The 17,808-nt window shown below is 48.0% G+C and overlaps 1 protein-coding gene across 1 annotated transcript in view; it reads left to right on the top strand.

Annotated features, from left to right (window-relative positions):
• The first annotated feature begins 4,232 nt into the window (after positions 1 to 4,232).
• Positions 4,233 to 17,808, top strand: part of LOC133117038 (TSC22 domain family protein 1-like) — a 38,986-nt gene continuing 25,410 nt past the window's right edge. Inside the window, exon 1 of the mRNA XM_061227109.1 lies at positions 4,233 to 7,202. Coding sequence (XP_061083093.1) covers positions 4,894 to 7,202 — 2,309 coding nt within the window. The 5' untranslated portion in view covers positions 4,233 to 4,893. The remainder of the gene's footprint in view (positions 7,203 to 17,808) is intronic.

Below are 17,808 nucleotides of genomic sequence, written 5' to 3'. Positions count from 1 at the left end.
TCTATGCCACATACAGTCTCAGATACAGTATGCTGCAGCTGAGAGATCTTTATCTTGTACCTTGTACCTTATAAGGTACGGGGGGCCTGTAGCATAGTGGTTGAGGTAAATGACTGGGACAGGCAAGGTCGGTGGTTCAAATCCCAGTGTAGCCACAATAAGATCCGCACAGCCGCTGGGCCCTTGAGCAAGGCCCTTAACCCTGCATTGCTCCAGGGGAGGATTGTCTCCTGCTTAGTCTAATCAACTGTACGTTGCTCTGGATAAAAGCATCTGCCAAATGCCAATAATGTAATGTAATGTTATAACAAATGTTCCCAAGTACATTTAAGTTACATGAGCAAGATGGTCAACTCACCTCACACTACAGCCTCAGTGACAAATAATGTCATTATGATATCATCTCCCAAAATGTTCTGCCACACACTTGATTTTCATTCCATACAGAACCAGGAAGCTACAATTCTGGAAGATTCTTCTATGCTAAAATGAAGCTGCATATGTAAATTGACAAACCTGAAAATGTGATGGCATTCAGGCAGAAACCATTTTTACTGCACAGAGAACATAGACAGTATGTAGGTAGACTATCCTACAGTACAAAACATGTATTCCTGTGTATTTAAACAGAAAGAAAATGACAAATATTTTCTTTTTTTTCTATTTGTAGCTCTTGTTTAAAATAGCATTTTAAACATTTCTATTTTTCGAACTGAACTGAAACATTTGCGGGACCTACAATTCCAATCTAATACAATGGGCCACGTCCCTTTGAACGTCATTATGAATGTCAATATAAAGGCTATCAATGTTTCAATGTTTAATCAAGGTTTCTGCATTGTTATGGTTTGCGGACAGTTTCCAATGATCCAACAGTAGCTGTGGCTGTGTTGGAAGAGGATTGTATGAAGAAAAGCCTATGAATGAGTGTGTGTGTGTGTGTGTGGGGGGGGGGGGGGGGTGGCATGGTATTTAAAGAACAATCACAACAGACCCACATTTTCCGCTAGGAAGGCTGGCCAATAAAAATAAACCTGCTTTTCCAGCTGAGTGGCAGTTCTTCCTATTGGCCTGAGTCGGGATGAACGCGGTTGCAGCCCCACACTGTGGACCTGGTACCCAGCTGAAAAAAAGCACTTGTCTGGCTGGAAGCGCTCTTCACTACCTTGGAAGCCTTGATTGTTTCAGGAATTCCCCTGTTGGGACTGGGCTTCAAACACTGCACTGCAAAGAAACTACAAATAAGTCTGTCTTAACAAGTATCTTATTCTTATATTTAGAATCGTATTTATTTGTCTAAATGTGACAAAATAAATAAATAATTGCCAACGGGGTGAGAAAATTTCACTTGTAACTTAAGTGAAAAAAGATCTTATTACAAAACGAAATACGGTTGTTAAGACGGCAATTTCTTTGCTGTGTGTAGGCTGATGCCAATCACAACATATTTAAAGTGGGAATAACCGGTCCATGTTGATGTTTCTATTTTTAAACGGATGTCATGTCTCAGCCAGTCTTCAGCACACATACAATAGACTCCAAATTCCAGCACACTGCCAAATCCTCTCATTCCCTCAAACGATGTTGACATTTTCTCAAGCCTGAATTACCTCTGAACAAAACACCATAGGTGTGTGTGTGTGTGATTAGATTTTTTTTAACGCTCATTTAATATCTGCTTATGTGTGTTTACAAAATGAGAGCAGACTCCAGTGTATAAATTGACCATTATTGTTCCGGGAGCACAATAGTGCTCTGTGTTTTTTTGTTGTGGAGTGCCAGTGTGATTTAAAGCTGCTGACAGTGCCAGACGCTTACATTGCGATCGGGCCCTGCTGGCCCTGCTGGCTCTCTCGCCCTGTCATCTGTATGCATGGGTACAGGCTGTCTGACTGTCTGGTCTGGACACAGGCAGCCGGCCCAGAAAGACCTGCGCCCACTCTGTGTGCAGCCACATCCTCTCTGATTCTCGCAGATTTGATATGACATTACAGTTACATTACAGTTATTTAGCTGACACTTTTATCCAAAGTGACTTACAGTTGATTAGACTAGGCAGGGGACAATCCCAGTAGGGCACAATCCTCCTGGAACAATGTGGGGTTAAGGGATCTTATTGTGGCTACACCGCGGTTTGATCCACCAACATTTTGGGTCCTGTGGCTTGAACCATGAAGTGTTCCATTCACTTTTTAGCACATATGCAACTGATAAAATTGACCCAAGACATTACTGGGATTTTAAAACAATACAGAATTAAACATTTGCTATACTGTGTTATCTTTATCTCAATTCCAAACAGTATAAACAGAATATATGATTAATGGCTGCCGTTTAACTCTACTGGATCACATTTAACAATGAAAATGTAATTTGTATGTGACTTAATTTCCAAGATGTTTATCTGTCAATTTAAATGAAAAATAGTTTTCATCCAGTTAATTATTTATATTTATTTTTCCTGCACTGGCACGCAATTCTTTTTCATCTTTATCTTATTATGATCATATAAAATGCAGGATTAATGCAATTCAATTTGACATTCGTAGCAGGTTAAAAAATAAATGAATACAGCATTCTTTTTCACTGAAATATTGGACCCAATTGTGGCTTGTTTGAACAAGGTTGATCACTCTCTGTAAAGCTGAGAATTAAGTGAGCCTGTTTTTTTATTACTTTTATCTATGTATGTCTTGGTTATGAGTCCATGATCAAACATATACTTTATACAAATATTATTACAGTTGTTATGGTTAGTATCGTTTTTTGATGGTGTCTGTTACAGGCTGAGATCAGTCATGTTTCTCGGATCTGTGTGAACATTTTAACCCCCGTCTCACTGAACTGTGCTGTCATGACGGCAGAACTGTGACACGTGGTTAAAAGAGAAAGCCCTCGAGCAAGAACTGAAAAACGAAACACACTCCCTGCAGACGAGAGAGGAAAATGAGTCCCCTGTCTTGGGAGGACTTGTTTCTCAAAAAAACAAATTGCACACTTTTATGAGAAAAAAAAACAACTCATTTTTGTACTGTTTGATGTTTTTTTTAAATGTGATATCTGAGAGATTAAAGATTCTTAAACTGGAAAATGGAGAATTAATGTGGTACTTTGTAGTACTTTATTTTTTAAACGCAGTTTTCCTGACTGCATAACTACCTGTGATCTGCATATTCACACCTATGTTTTTTTTAGTTCTCAGAGGGGCTCCGAAATGGCTCTGGACGACAGTGAATGAAATTGCTTTTTGCCTGAAAGTGCAGCCGTCAGTAACAATCAGAGCATAAAGGATATTGTTATTGCAGTATTATACCCATGTGTCTGGGTGCTCTGTTCTGTCTGTGGAAAGGTCTGGTCGCACTTTGCTTCTCCTTTGTTTTGTAAATATAGAACTAATGAGATGAGGATACGCCTACTATGTCCCTGTTTACCCCTTTTCTACAATATATATATAGGTGCTTTTTAGTTTATTTTGCTGAAAGAAGTGAAACTCTTAACATATGGCTCACTCAAAACGGCAGTACAGTACATAATAAATACCACATGTTTCTAGGATGTTCATGGGAATATTCCTTGTGTCGTATAGCCTGCAGACTGGTAGAAAACAAGTTTGTTTTCGTTATCTTATTGACATGGAATGAGACATTATTAGCAAGCTGAACGAAAATAAAATGTTTTTGTAGTCGTTCCCGTGAATGTAGTAACACTTTTACAATTCGCTTTTCTTGAAATGGCTGAATGTTAATTTAAACTTTAGGTGATTATTTTGACAGCAGTAACGATATTATACCAACGTCAATGTGGTATTGCGACTACGGACAACGCCCATTATCTGCAGTTAGCGCGGATGAAATTATGTTCACGATTCATCCTTGTTATGCAACACTCTCGGTGATACATGTCATGTAAAACAAACCTGATAATCAGTGAACTGTTAACAGATCTCAACAACTTGCTACACGTTTCGCCATATCTACGTTCTATGCTGTATGACTCGCAAAATTAATGTCGAGCGCTGCTGTTTGGAATCGGTGTGTTTCGTTAGGAACTCGTTTAAATCCGACTACCTCTCGACACTTTCCGTTTCATCCGCTGATGCTCGTTTTTGTTCGGCTTCACGTCTCTTTCAGACTGCTTTATGTCTGGCTGCTTCGCGGTGCCATTGAGCATGCGCCGGCGCCATGTTTGCGAGCCCTCCCTCCCCCTTCGTCTCGTCACAGCTCGCTAGCAACACCACAAGACGGTGGCTGGGGAGAGCTCAAGCGAAGAGGGTGATACAGCAAACGTTGGATTAAAGCAAAAGAATAACGGGATGGATTAAACTATCTGCACGATAAACTAAAGGAGCTGCTCTACCGAGATTATCTGTACATCGCCCACAGACTGTTTCAATTAATTTAGCTTGCTAGCTTGCGATTTTTAAAAATAATGCGACTCAACGCCTGGCAGTGATGGAGGTGGTCTCTTGGTGCACTAGCGGCGGATTTGTGTTATTAGCAGTTTTTGTGTTGTAATGATATTTGCAACAACGCTTATATAGAAATATTTAAGGTGAAGAAATGTCGGGCTCGGTTTAAGAGCACTCGCAAGAACAAGCGCGCCTGGTGCTAACTGTTAGCTTGCTAGCTGACGAGCTACGTTTGCAAGTACTGCAGACTCTTACTCCGACGGCTGTTCGGGGTAATATCGGAGGGGATACCTTCAAATAAAAAAAGTTGAATGGCGGCGGCTTAAATTCATATCGGAAGCGATTATTGGATTTTTGTGGTGGTGTTAGATTTAGGTGAACGGTAACGTTACCGGCTGCCAGTCCTGGCGCTGTCATAACAGCTGCACTGGTCACCTGTATTTACAACTCAGTCCGGAACTACGTTTCTTCTGGAAATTTACAAAATGCATCATCCGGAGCCTGCAGGAGATCCATCTGGCACTAGGAAGATGGCGCACCCGGCAATATTTACAAGAAGAGGTAGCGGAACCGGCGGTGTCTCCGCGTTGACAACTGTGGGAAGTACGAGCATTAGCAACAATCTTGTCCCGACGGATGATTACCAGTCTCCCGTGGTGATGCAGCCCCCACCCCCGGCCGGGTCGTCTTCTCCGGGGCCCCAGCACCCTCCGCACAGTCTCAACCTGCTCGCGCAGTCCCAGATGCAGCCACAGGCTATCCCTTCAACTGGAGCGCAGATTAAAAAGAAGAGTGGTTTTCAGATCACCAGCGTAACGCCGGCGCAGATCTCCGTCAGCACCAACAATAGCATTGCGGAGGACACAGAGAGTTACGACGATCTGGACGAGTCGCACACCGAGGATCTGTCGTCGTCCGAGATCCTGGACGTGTCGTTGTCCCGGGCCACTGATATGGGAGGGCCAGAGAGGAGCTCTTCAGAAGAGACTCTGAGCAACTTGCATGATGCAGAGACCCCAGGTGCCGTCTCCCCAAATCAGCCCCCGCACCCCCTCGGACAACCACAGCCACAGCCCCCTCCGCCTCAGGGTGCGATGGTGAACGGCACTGTCCATCACCACCATCATCATCATCGCCTCCACCATCACCTTGGACACCACCAACTGCCCACCCCCCCCTCCGGAGCTGGGCCACCCCCTCCTGTGCCCAGCCCTGGAGGGCCGGTAGGGGGCACCAGCGTTCCCGCTTCCGTTCCCTGCCCGTCCGGAGCCTTGCCCAGCGTCGCCCAGACGTTACCTGTGAGCGTGGGAGCCATTTTGGAGAACGCTTGCGGAGCTGTGCCTGTGACCCAAACCCCGGTGGCTGTCGGATCGCTGTCCACAGCCGCAGCTGCCCAGATCGGCGTCGTCGGTCTCGGTGCTGGGAACACCAGCATGTTGAGTCCTTGCCTGGGGAGCAGCAGCAGCAGTGGTGGGGGTGTCTCTCCCGGCCCCGTGAACCCGACCGGCGCTAGTATGCCGGGGATCGGTGGACAAACCGCAGCCCTGATACCACAGCAGCCAAGCGGGAACACGAGCGTCGGCATTGCCATGACAGGGGCCACACTTGGGGGTCAGGCTGGTGCAATGGGTGCTGCCCACCACCCTTCCTCGATGGCGCCGGTGCCAGCAACCCTCGGCCCCCCAGGCCCGACCCAGACCCAGACCCAGGCCCCCACTGCAGCCAGCTCCCGCTTCAGGGTGGTGAAGCTGGACTCCAGCTCGGAGCCCTTCCGGAAGGGCCGGTGGACTTGCACCGAGTACTACGACAAAGAAAGCACCCCCCCTCCTGTGCCCCCTGCTGTCCCCCTTGCCGTCCCCCCTGTTGTCCCCGCTGCTGTCCACCCTGCTGAGAACCCTCGGCAGGCCGTGCCAGAGACCGTGGCATGCACAGAGGTGGAGAGTACGAGCGGGAGCTCTGTCAGCACCTTGAGCCACTACAGCGAGAGTGTGGGGAGCGGAGAGGTGGGCGGGCCCTCAGCCGCCCTGGATTACGCCCAAGCCCCGCCCCAGGACGTCATGACCCCTCTACCGAAGACCACCGTCGCCCCCCAGCAGATGAGCTACCCTCCCCCGGGTGTGCAGCCAGCAGCTCCCGTACCAATGGGGTACCCTCCCCCTCAGCAGCCCCCCCTAACAAACCCTGCGCACGTCATGCCCGTGACCCAGGGGGCTGGCCTGCCCCCCGAATATGCGCATCACCAGCCCGTCATCCAGACTGCCGGGAAAGGGCAGCTGCCCCCCGCCGCTCAACCCCTCCCCCAGGGACACCTGCAAGCGCAAGGCCCCTCCCCCCAGATCGCCCCGCCCTCCCAGGGCGTTGCCCTCCCGCAGATGTTGCCTGGCAACGTTTCGGAGGTGGCCCAACCGCAGCACCTCCCGGAGCAGCAGCTGCCGGCCGGGACTCAGCCCCCTTCTGCCCCGGTTGTGCCCAGCCAGGTGGCCTCCAGCGTGCCTCCCCGTTACCCAGCGTACCCCCTGACCCGGGCCGGGCTGGGGCAGGGTGCCCCGCTACCCGCCAGTGCCCTGTACGCCAGCCTGCCCTCCTTCACTGCCACCCAGCTGGAGGATGCCACCCAGCGCCTGCTCTTCCAGCACCCGTCCCTTTTCTCCCTGCCCAAACTGGCGGCCGCAGAAAAGGGCTTGGAGCCTGGCGCCTCTCTGGGGCCACAGGACGGAAACGCCACCAACGCCTTACCTGTGTCAGCCGGCCTTTTCCCCCTGAAGAGCCTGCCTGTGGACGGAGAGGAGGACAGGTAAGGGCGCTGACTCTCACACCTGCTCTGACTCTCGCACACCAGCACTGATTCCTGCACTGACTCTCACACATCAGCACGGACTCACATCTGCACTGACTCTCACACATCAGCACTGACTCACACCTGCTCTGACTCTCACACACCAGCACTGACTCACATTTGCTCTGACTCTCACACACCAGCACTGACTCAGCACTGACTGTCACACCAGTGTCTACATGTGTAGCTTCTTCTTAAATAGTGCTCTGCTTCAAGAGCAAATTGGTTGTGGCCCCAGTCATTATTTGTGGTTATTTTAGCCGCTGGCTGCTTTGAAGTCCCGTGTTTCTAAGGGGTCAGGGTCTGAGCATTGCAGTGCTGGCCTTCTAAATATAGCAGGGGCTCACCCAAGCGTGCCCGTTTGAAGATTCGCGGAAATGTTTATATCACGTTACTGCACTGGTCGCCCAGAGGCCTGGCGCAATGAACGCACCATCAGTGGGCTGTCCAAACCCCCCCCCCCCCCTTCAGAATCACACGCAGCTTCCCAAATCGAAAACATAGACTACCGCATTTCATCTTTTTACTACATGCTACACTGTTCCTCTCCATGACTTAAATGTTAAGAAATGACCTTTCACATTACATTACATTATTGGCATTTTGGCAGACGCTCTTATCCAGAGCGACGTACAGTTGATTAGACTAATCAGGAGACAATCCTCCCCTGGAGCAATGGGCCAACGGCTGTGTGGATCTTATTGTGGCTACACCGGGATTAGAACCACCGACCTTGCGTGTCCCAGTCATTTACCTTAACCACTACACTACCTTGCACTTTCTCACCCTGCGGAGCTGTTGCTTCTGTGTAATATGTATGTGAATTGACATAATGTACTCATGCTGTTGTTGTGTTTGTTTTGGTACGTAGGTATGAGAGAGAATGTGTATGTATACTCCAGAATATGCTTTGGTGTTGTATAGGAGTTTACAGATGATGGTTTTATAGCTTTGTATGTATTATATATATATGGCTGGTAGGACTGACCGGTCGGCAGGAGGCCTTGTTGCGAGGCAGGTGCGTAGTTGTGGATGATGCTGCTGATTTTCAGTCATCTTGGCAGCATCAGACAAACCCCCTGTGGCGCGTGTTAGCCCAGTGAACGCACCGGCTCGTCCCGACGGGATCTGACATGTCTGCCTCTTTCTCCAACCCAACCCCCAGCACAAAAATAAATAAAAACATTAAAAAAAACCTTTTTCCTTCGTCATGGTCAGTAAACGGACTGTAGTGGCATCCTCGTTATTGCTCGACCGGCAGTGCGATGATATGAATTCAGACGTCGCAATTGCATTAACCTGAAACCCAGGAGAAAAGAAGTTTAGTATTACATTTTTTTTTTGACATAATACAAGTGTCTTGGATGAGAAAAACATGTTGCTGTAAAAATATTTTTTATTTCATTGAATGTCCCTTAGGGGTGGTCTGTAGCGTAGTGGTTAAGGTAAATGACTTGGACATGCATTGTCTCCTGCTTTGTCTAATCAGCTGTATGTCGCTCTGGATAAGAGCGTCTGCCAAAAGCCAATAATGTAATGTAATGTTATGTTGAGAGAAATGCTGTGTAGAGCTCAGGGAAGCCAGAAGGTATGGTCCTGGTTTGAGGTCTCAGGAGGTAACGGTTGAATTCCCGGCAGTGTGATGCAAGGTAATGGGAAATTCTTCAAAGTATGTCTGTCTGTCACCTTAACTCTTTCTCTCCCTGTTGTTACAGTGTTGTGGTTTTTTGATTACTTTTGAGACTTTCTGTTTTCATGCATGGTATGAACCAGCCTTGTGTTTGGCTTTGGTTCTGAACTGTAACACCATTGATCTTGAAATATGTGGCAATTAAGAACTGTGTAGAAAAATGCCCCCCCCCAGTCACTAGTATGGTATGGATTGAGCATATGTGTTTTTCATGGTGAACTAACGAACTGTGAAAAATACTTATGCTCAATAACCTACAAATTCATATTTTATAAGCATTGCACTTAAATATGTTTCTAAGTGAACCCCTTTGAGGGGTTGGTTGGACATTTTGCAACATGTCAACAAAATAATGCCATCTTGATCTGCTGCATTGCTGGCTTTGAGGAAGCTGATAGAGGAATTTGAATAAAGTTTTTCATACACTGTGGCACGTCTTGCTCAGGGCCTTTAGTTTTTTTTTGGGTCAGGCACTGAGTCTCACGTGAGCTATAGACTTCCCAGAAAGCCTGCTTTTCATAGCTGTGCTTTGCTTCTGAGTGGAGCAGTCTTCAAGAGCGACTTGCAGTCGATTACCCCGACCCCCCCCCCCCCAAAGCAATGCAGGGTTAAGGGCCTTGCTCAAGGGCCCAATAGCATCTTACTGTGGCCAGACTGTTGTCTTGAACTACGAACATTCCAGGTCTTAGTCATGTACTGTAACCACTCTTGTATAGTTTACATGTTGTCTGCCATGCGTTCCAGACAGCAAACATTAGCCAACGTTAGCTAAGGTTCACCTACATATTCAACATTCGCAGTCTTGAACACACGTCTGGTTCAGCAGATTCAGTAAATCATCCTGTTTACAGTCACCCCGGGTCACTTTTATCACGTAGCCTGTCTAGCCAACTCCATGGTACGGCACACTACATGTTTATGGCATTTAACAGCCATTGTGTGTCTGTGTGTCTGTGTGTCTGTCTGTGTGTGTGTGTGTGTGTGTGTGTGTGTGTGCACGCCTATGCTGCCTACTTTTCGCGTGTTGCACACAGTTTCCGGTAAGGTATCCAGTTTACATTTCACTTACATTTTATTTAATTTTTGTCCAAAGAAATGGAGCCAGGACATCAAGTAGAAATAACCAGCGCAACTCCAACTGCCAAAACTGAATAGACAGCAGAGCTATAAACATATGTATATTTGGAAATGAAATGGTAAACAACTGGTTGCTGTTTCTCGTCATTGTAAGTGTCGTACAATAGCGTGTGTAAGGTGTTTGAATTGGAGTTTGAGAGGGGCAGCAGAGCTTGGGAGTGTTTCTGTAAGCTGAATCAGCTCTAAATGAAAGAACATCCTCTCCTGTACTACACAAAGATGTATTGACAGTCCCTTTATGGACTAATAAGGAGTATTCCCATGAGCAATACGGTTGGTTAGAAAGGCCAGCGCATGATTAATATATGACTGCTGAAACTGAAAGCTTGCACTCATCTGATTGTACCGCCGCTGAAACAATAAGACAGCAGCCAAGATCATGTGTGCGTTTACCCTGAGGAACGTGTAATATGCGTGAGTGTGGATGGCATGGTTAGGCTGTACTAAATCTGGGTAGGACTTTTTGTGTGGACGGTTTTGTGCATAAGTGTGTCTCTGAATGAGTATCCAGGATCCTGTGTTTTGGGAGGTTGCTCTGTGTTCAGTGGGGATTCTGTGTATTGGGAGGTGACTCTGTGTTCAGTGGGGATCCTGTGTGTTGGGAGGTGACTCTGTAATGCAGGGACCCTGTGTATTGGGAGGTTGCTCTGTGTAATGCAGGGACCCTGTGTTTTGGGAGGTTGCTCTGTGTAATGCGGGGATCCTGTGTTTTGGGAGGTCTGCGTCCCCATTGGATGAAGTCATTTTCATGGCTTGAAGGGTGAGGCGGTGGCTGTCCCTCCTAGCCGGTCTCCCAGCATGTGCCATCAAGCCCCTCCAGCTGGTCCAGAATGCTGCAGCCCGCCTGATCACCAGTCAGCCCAGGTCGGCTCATGTCACCCGCTTCTCATTGGCCTCCACTGGCTTCCTATTGCCGCACGCATCCGTTTCAAGGCCCTAGTGTTGGCATTTCAGGCTGCTAAGGGGACTGCCCCACCTTACATACAATCCTTGATCACTCCCTACTCCCCAGCTAGACCACTCCGGTCTGCCAGCTCTGGTCGCCTTACGGTTCCCTCTCTACGTACACCTGGCGGTCGAGCTGCACGTTCACGCCTGTTTTCCGTTCTGGTTCCTCAGTGGTGGAATGACTTGCCTACCACTGTCAGAACAGCAGAATCCCTCCCCCTATTTCGACGCAGACTCAAAACCCACCTTTTCAAACTCTACCTTAGTCCTCCCTCCTGATTTCCCCTGCCCCTCCTTTCTGATATCCCAACCTTGTCTAACCCCCCCCCCCCCCCCCCCCCGAAAAAATAAATAAAAATTAAAATAAAATGCACTTCTGATGACAACTATGTTTAGAACAGCATTTCCTGTGTATTTTGCTAGTTTCTGGATGTGATGCTCTGACTTATGGTAGAACCTGTGCACTTGTAAGTCGCTTTGGATTAAAAGCGTCTGCCAAATGACTCAAATGTAAATGTAAATGTAAATGTCCTGGGTCATTACTGGTCCTTCTTCATTTAAACGGACAGCCGTGAGGGCAGGTTGTGATTAATGCTGGTTTCTCTGCTCTCTGGCTGTCTTTAAGGGGGTTGGGGGGCAGTGGGCAGGGAGCGGGGGGCAGGAGTGTCTCCTCAAGCCTATCACTTAGCTACTCCATTAACAGTGCAGAACAGATGCCGGAGAGGCCAGCTGAAGTCTCTGTGGGTTTGTGGCAGCCGTATGTTGCGGCGTGACAGAGAGATAATGACCGTGTGTGCCGCTGGTATGCAGTGTGCACGCCTACAGGCACACGCGTGTGCGTACTGTCGGTTGTCCTGGCCGATGGCGATGGATGCAGGGTTCATCGAGCCTTGGTATAGGGGTGTGTACAGGTGCATGGTCACAGGTAAATTATTATTATGTATTTATTGCTTTCACTTTCAATTAAGGAGTTACCACCACCCCCTCCACCATCGACCATGGTACCGTCCAGTCAAAATCGTTTGGGTGGAATGTTACAAGAGGCGGGGGAGGGGGGATTCACTGAGGACCTTGGGTGTGATATTGAGCTCATCTCTCAGACAGGCTAATTAGGCTCTAATGGATGCTGTAGGCCACAGCTGGGAATGCGCAGCTCTCTGTGGGAGTCTGGAATAATCACACATTGATTTCTGCAGCTCTGCTTCACTCATTTCCACCCCTCTCATTCAAGCCAGGTTTAACAATGGAACTGGGCTGTGTCTGGGGCCACACTGGTCTGCTTTGGGGGCCACACTGCTCAGGGGGCCGCATATGCTTGTGTCTTAGGGCCACACTGTGCTGTGTTTGGGGGCCACACTGGGCTGTGTCTGGGGCCACACTGAGCTGTCTTGGGGCCGCAGTGGTCTGCTCAGGGGGCCACACTGGCCTGAGTCATGGAGCCACACTGTGCTATCTTTGGGGACCACCCTGGTCTTCTCTGGGGCCACCGTGGTCTTCTCTGGGGCCACGCTGGTCTTCTCTGGGGCCACACTGGCCTGAGTCTTGGGGCCACACTGTCGGCCCCTGTACTGGGAAGCTTCCCCCCGCTGTCCTCACACAACCTCGCGCTCCGTATGGATTAGTGGGATCAGCGCTTTTCCCAGCGCTGCTCCGGGGCTTTGTCTCGACGGCGGCCATGTTTCTGTGCGCCGCTCCTCTGTGAAGGGAACTGCCCGGTGAAAAACATGCGCTCAGAACGGCGCTCGCCACGCACAGACCGCTGCTCTTTAATACAGAAATGTGATGACAGCATGGAACGACTTCCCGAATTCCCTGTGGGTTCTGCGTCACTGAGGACAGCCCACCTTCAGTGTGTCATCCTCTGCCTTTCTGAAGTAGCCTGCCGTAGCTTTGCATGCTTAGAGAGCTGCGTCTGCTTAAGTTGTCAGGCGTTTATGAGTGTAAGAGTGTGAAGAGCCAGTGCTGTGGCCGCTCTTCGTAAGGAATGTTATTGGAAAGCCAGTTCTTTCGGGGTTCAGTGGGAAACTGGGAAACCTGGAGCCCACCACAGTCGGCTGGTGGGTGACGTACCGTTCAGCTAACCCAGGGGTCGGCACAGCCGGAGGGCGTGCTGGCTTTCGTTGTTACTCAGCACTTAATTGAACAATTAAAGCAGTTGATTAAGCAGTTAACTCACCTCACCTGGTTTCTTGGGTCTGAATCGGTTGCTGATATTAAGGTGAAAACAAAAAGCAGCACACCCTGCAGCTCTCCAGGACCAGGGTTGCCGACCCCTGAGCTGACCACACTGGAACAGCCCAGACGTGCGTTCAAGAAGGCGAACGTTCACGGCAAACTATGTTTGCAGCAAACCGTTACTGCTGAACGATTTTAAATTAACATTCCGATTAGTTTGCCTCCAACGCATTTTTAATACAAATGGATGCGACTTAGGTCTAACAATGCCAGCTCGCTGATTCGTGGCTTACTTGTGATTCATTTTTTAAAGGCAAGAACAAATACTACATTGATTAAAGTGCATTATAACAGCCAAATAATTTTAGTTCTCTCTGCGTTTTCCCTATTAGCGGCCATTTTTGTTTGATGTGTACTATCTTGTACTAACTGTTAGATAACATTAGCGGCGAACAGAAAATAATTTGAATTTTTGCGCAATAACGTCAGCTAAGAGTAGCTACTGTTTGTCATCTTGAACAGATGTCAGGGCTTTCATTTACGGCACGTGGGAACTGTACCGCGGCAAACCCGTATGCATGTTAGAAATGTAATGCCAGATGTCTGAATCTTTTGTATGCAGCAGACGTTCAGATATGGTAACGCTGCAAACCCAAAATGAGGCTGCTATTGCTTGTACTGGTTTAGTGTGATTCATTGTTTAGATGCATGTTTTAAGAGCTGGTTTGATTTTGACCTGAATGTGTGAAATGCGCTGGACGCCAGCCTGACTCTGCAGAAACGCTGCTCTACTGCACTGGGGTGGGGGGGGGTGGCGTGTGTTTGTTTGTTTTATGTTTTTTTTGCCTGGCTGGCCCTGTATAGTTAGATGCTTATCTCATGTTTGCCTTTTTTTCAAGTAATCTGCTTTTGGCAGCGGTAGTAGTTGTACACACTGTGTGTGTGTGCGTGTGGAGAGCAGGTGGATCATCTCTGTAGTTAATCCGTGCTGTGGAAAGAGAGAGGAGAGGAAACGATTTCGCTCTCACCCTTTTGGACAGGCCTCGTATAAAGTTGGGTGGTTGATGCAGTGCTGTTGGAGTCCTCGGCGGTACTTGACCTGAACTGCTTCAGCAAAATATCCAGCTTCATAATATCCGGTTCGTACGTCCAAATGCAGGCCTATGGCTATCTAATGTAAACCTTTCTGGATAAGTGCATCTGCTTAAACGCCTGAAATGTACATGTGCGTGTGCAAGCAAAGTGGTTCTGAGTGCAATACATGAGGGGATACTCTGCATGGTGTCCACTGACACGATTCTGTTTAACTGTAATCATATATTTACTTATGTTGAAATATTAACCTGGTTTGCAGTTGAACCCCTCTTTCGCCTTGCCCCAGCTTTAGGGGTTTGGGTACTTACTGCAGAAATGACCTTCAGCTTGTTCATATGAACAAAATGTAAAATGACATGTCTGTGGAGAAAATATAAACGTCGCATTGACTTTGTCCCTCTGCAGTGCGCACATCCTGGCTGAACGAGCTGTTTGCGCGCCGACGTAAACGTGGTAACAGTCTGTGATTGGTCTATGATGTCACATAGGTGGCTCCATTGGCTGCGTCCCATCTCCTCGCTTGATTTGAATGTTGAAATAATCTGCATCCATTTGTCTGCCCTTTTTTATTTTCGACGCAGCAAACGTTGTTAATTTTGTGGTCACCACGGTCACAGAATCTGATTCCGGGCCCGCCTCTGCCTCAGACTGTCACTAAATTAATGGTGTCGAGGATTCATTCAGTGCAGATGAATTCGGGCCTACGCAGACTTCAGTCTTGGTCAAGATTTATTTTGAGATCATGGAGGGAAGTACAAGCATTTGTAGTGCTCTGAAACTATTAAACTATCTTTATATCTAGACAGAAAACACACAGGACTCCTGTCATGTATCATTTTGCTGGGGATGGGAGCTTATGAGACGAAAGGAGTCCATGATACTAATAAATCATTATAGTTTTGAGGAGAGACGGGCCCCCCTGTTCACATGATTTTCCAAATTCCTCTACAAACAGTAAGAAGCTGCAATGAGTATACACGTGTTTGTTTGAACCACTGTGCTCCGCTGTGGTTAAAGTTTGGCCGAGTTTGCCTTTTTATCCAGTACACTCCCCCCTTAAGTCTGTCAGTCTGCCCTAACCAGCATTCTGCAGCAGACTTGTCTTTTTAACTTCCCCATGCTGGCTAAGGTACATGACTGGGACCTGGAAGGTTGGTGGTTCACTCACTCATTCACTGACTCACCCACTCACTCACTTTCTGCAGTCGAAAATGTGTAATTTTTGTCAATCGACAGAGGTATGAATCAGGCTCTAGAGCGTAGACCACACTACACATTTAGAGTCCTAGCCAAGCGCTGAACGACGTTTGACAGAAGCGTGAGCACTGGTGTGGTAACACTGCAGGGCCACTGCCCGCAGACACACACTGGCCCTGCACTTCTTTCAGTGCTTTTTTGTTTGTCGGGCGTCCCGGAAGTAAACTGCTCCAGTACATGAAGACCTGTAGCCCCAAAAGCCAGAAAGACCTGTAGCCCCAAAGACACAAAGACCTATTGCCCCAAAAGCCAGAAAGACCTGTAGCCCCAAAGACACAAAGACCTATTGCCCCAAAAGCCACAAAGACCTGTAGCCCCAAAAGCCACAAAGACCTGTAGCCCCAAAAGCCACAAAGACCTGTAGCCCCAAAAGCCACAAAGACCTGTAGCCCCAAAAGCCACAAAGACCTGTAGCCCCAAAAGCCACAAGGACCTGTAGCCCCAAAAGCCACAAAGACCTGTAGTCACGGATGCCATGAAGACCAATCGTCACATTGTTAGTTTGTGGAGGCGAGCTTGTTTAGCTGCGTTTTTGTCCCCCTCCCTGTTAGATGTCCCAGGAATGATACCTGTTGAATGCCTGACTTCTGTTGTGTGAGTGCCTGTCCTGCCACATTTTGGGCATTTAGCAGACGCTCTTTCCCTCTGTGACTAACACAGCTTACACTGTTTTTACATACAATCCATTTATGCAGCTGTCAGCTGGATATTTACAGAAGCAGTTGCAGTTAAGTGCTTTGCTTGTTGGCGGAGCCCCTCGTGGGAACAGAACCAATCGAATCGAGTACGGCTGTGGAATTTCAAGCCCAGATTCTCAACCATTATAGTGCATTTCCACTCCAACACGGGAGAGCAGGGATTCTGCAGTGGCTTTCATGCGTTCTTATAGGCTTATCGTCTGAGCTTGAGAAGAGACCGTTAAGCTCTGTCAGTCTTAACAGTGGACGGGGGAATCGGCTGGCCTGACTTTCGTAGCTGAGATTTTTGCAGCGGTCTGTTCCTTCCTGTCAGGTGAGATCTTCCTCCTGCGCTCTGCTGTCGAACACTGAGCGTTGGGTGCCTGACTCAGTCAGAACCAGTCAGAACCAGTCAGAACCAGTCAGAACCAGTCAGAAACAGTTTACCTCTATCTGGGAGTGTAGTTGAACACCGAAAGTTGGGTGCCTGACGCAGTCAGAACCAGTTTACCTCTATCTGGGAGTGTAGTTGAACACCGAAAGTTGGGTGCCTGACGCAGTCAGAACCAGTTTACCTCTATCTGGGAGTGTAGTTGAACACCGAACGTTGGGTGCCTGACGCAGTCAGAACCAGTCTACCTCTATCTGGGAGTGTAGTTGAACACCGAACGTTGGGTGCCTGACGCAGTCAGAACCAGTTTACCTCTATCTGGGAGTGTAGTTGAACACCGAACGTTGGGTGCCTGACGCAGTCAGAACCAGTCTACCTCTATCTGGGAGTGTAGTTGAACACCGAACGTTGGGTGCCTGACGCAGTCAGAACCAGTTTACCTCTATCTGGGAGTGTCGGTGTCAGGGCCCTGGGGCTTGTGTTTAATTCATAGCCGAGGTTGTCGCCTCAAAACCGACTGAGTAAATATGAGATTCGCAGCTGACCTGCAATGCTGGAGCCTGTAAAGCATAGAGCCTGTTCTGTGAGGTTCCCTGGCTCATTCAGCCATTTTGTGCTCAATAGGCATGCAGTAAGCACTTACCAAAGGTCATGGTAACAACTACAGAACATGGGTTGGATAAGGTACAATTTGCATGAAATATCAGTTATCTACAGCCTTGAACATCTAGTTCACGTATACTAAATAAGTCTGTGGTTCCTCAGGTTTGAAGCAAAGCATGATACGATGGATATGCTTAACAAATACAAACAAATTGAGTGTAATAGCACTATAAATGTCCAGGATTGTCTGGCTTGTATTCTGTACTGTTTGCTGTCAGATGAACGCTGTAATACATTGTAAATGTGAACACCTGCCTCTCAGTCCGTTCAGTTTCATGCCTAAGCTGTAGGGAAGTGGTGCCATTTCAGAAGATATGCAGCACAATGAGAAATACCCCTCATTACATTACAGCTATTTAGCTGGTGCTTTTATCCAAAGCGACTTTCAGTTGATCAGACTAAGCAGGGGACAATCCCCCCTCAGGCAATGTGGGGTTAAGGGCCTTGCTCAAGGGCCCAACAGCTGCACGGATCATATTGTGGCTACACCGGGGCTTGAACCACCAACTTCCAGGTCAAGCACCTTAGCCA

The sequence above is a fragment of the Conger conger genome, chromosome 17 (genome assembly GCF_963514075.1).
Source record: "Conger conger chromosome 17, fConCon1.1, whole genome shotgun sequence".
Taxonomy (NCBI): Eukaryota; Metazoa; Chordata; class Actinopteri; order Anguilliformes; family Congridae; genus Conger; species Conger conger.
Note: the sequence above shows the minus strand (reverse complement) of the source record. Positions and strands in the feature narration are given on the sequence as shown.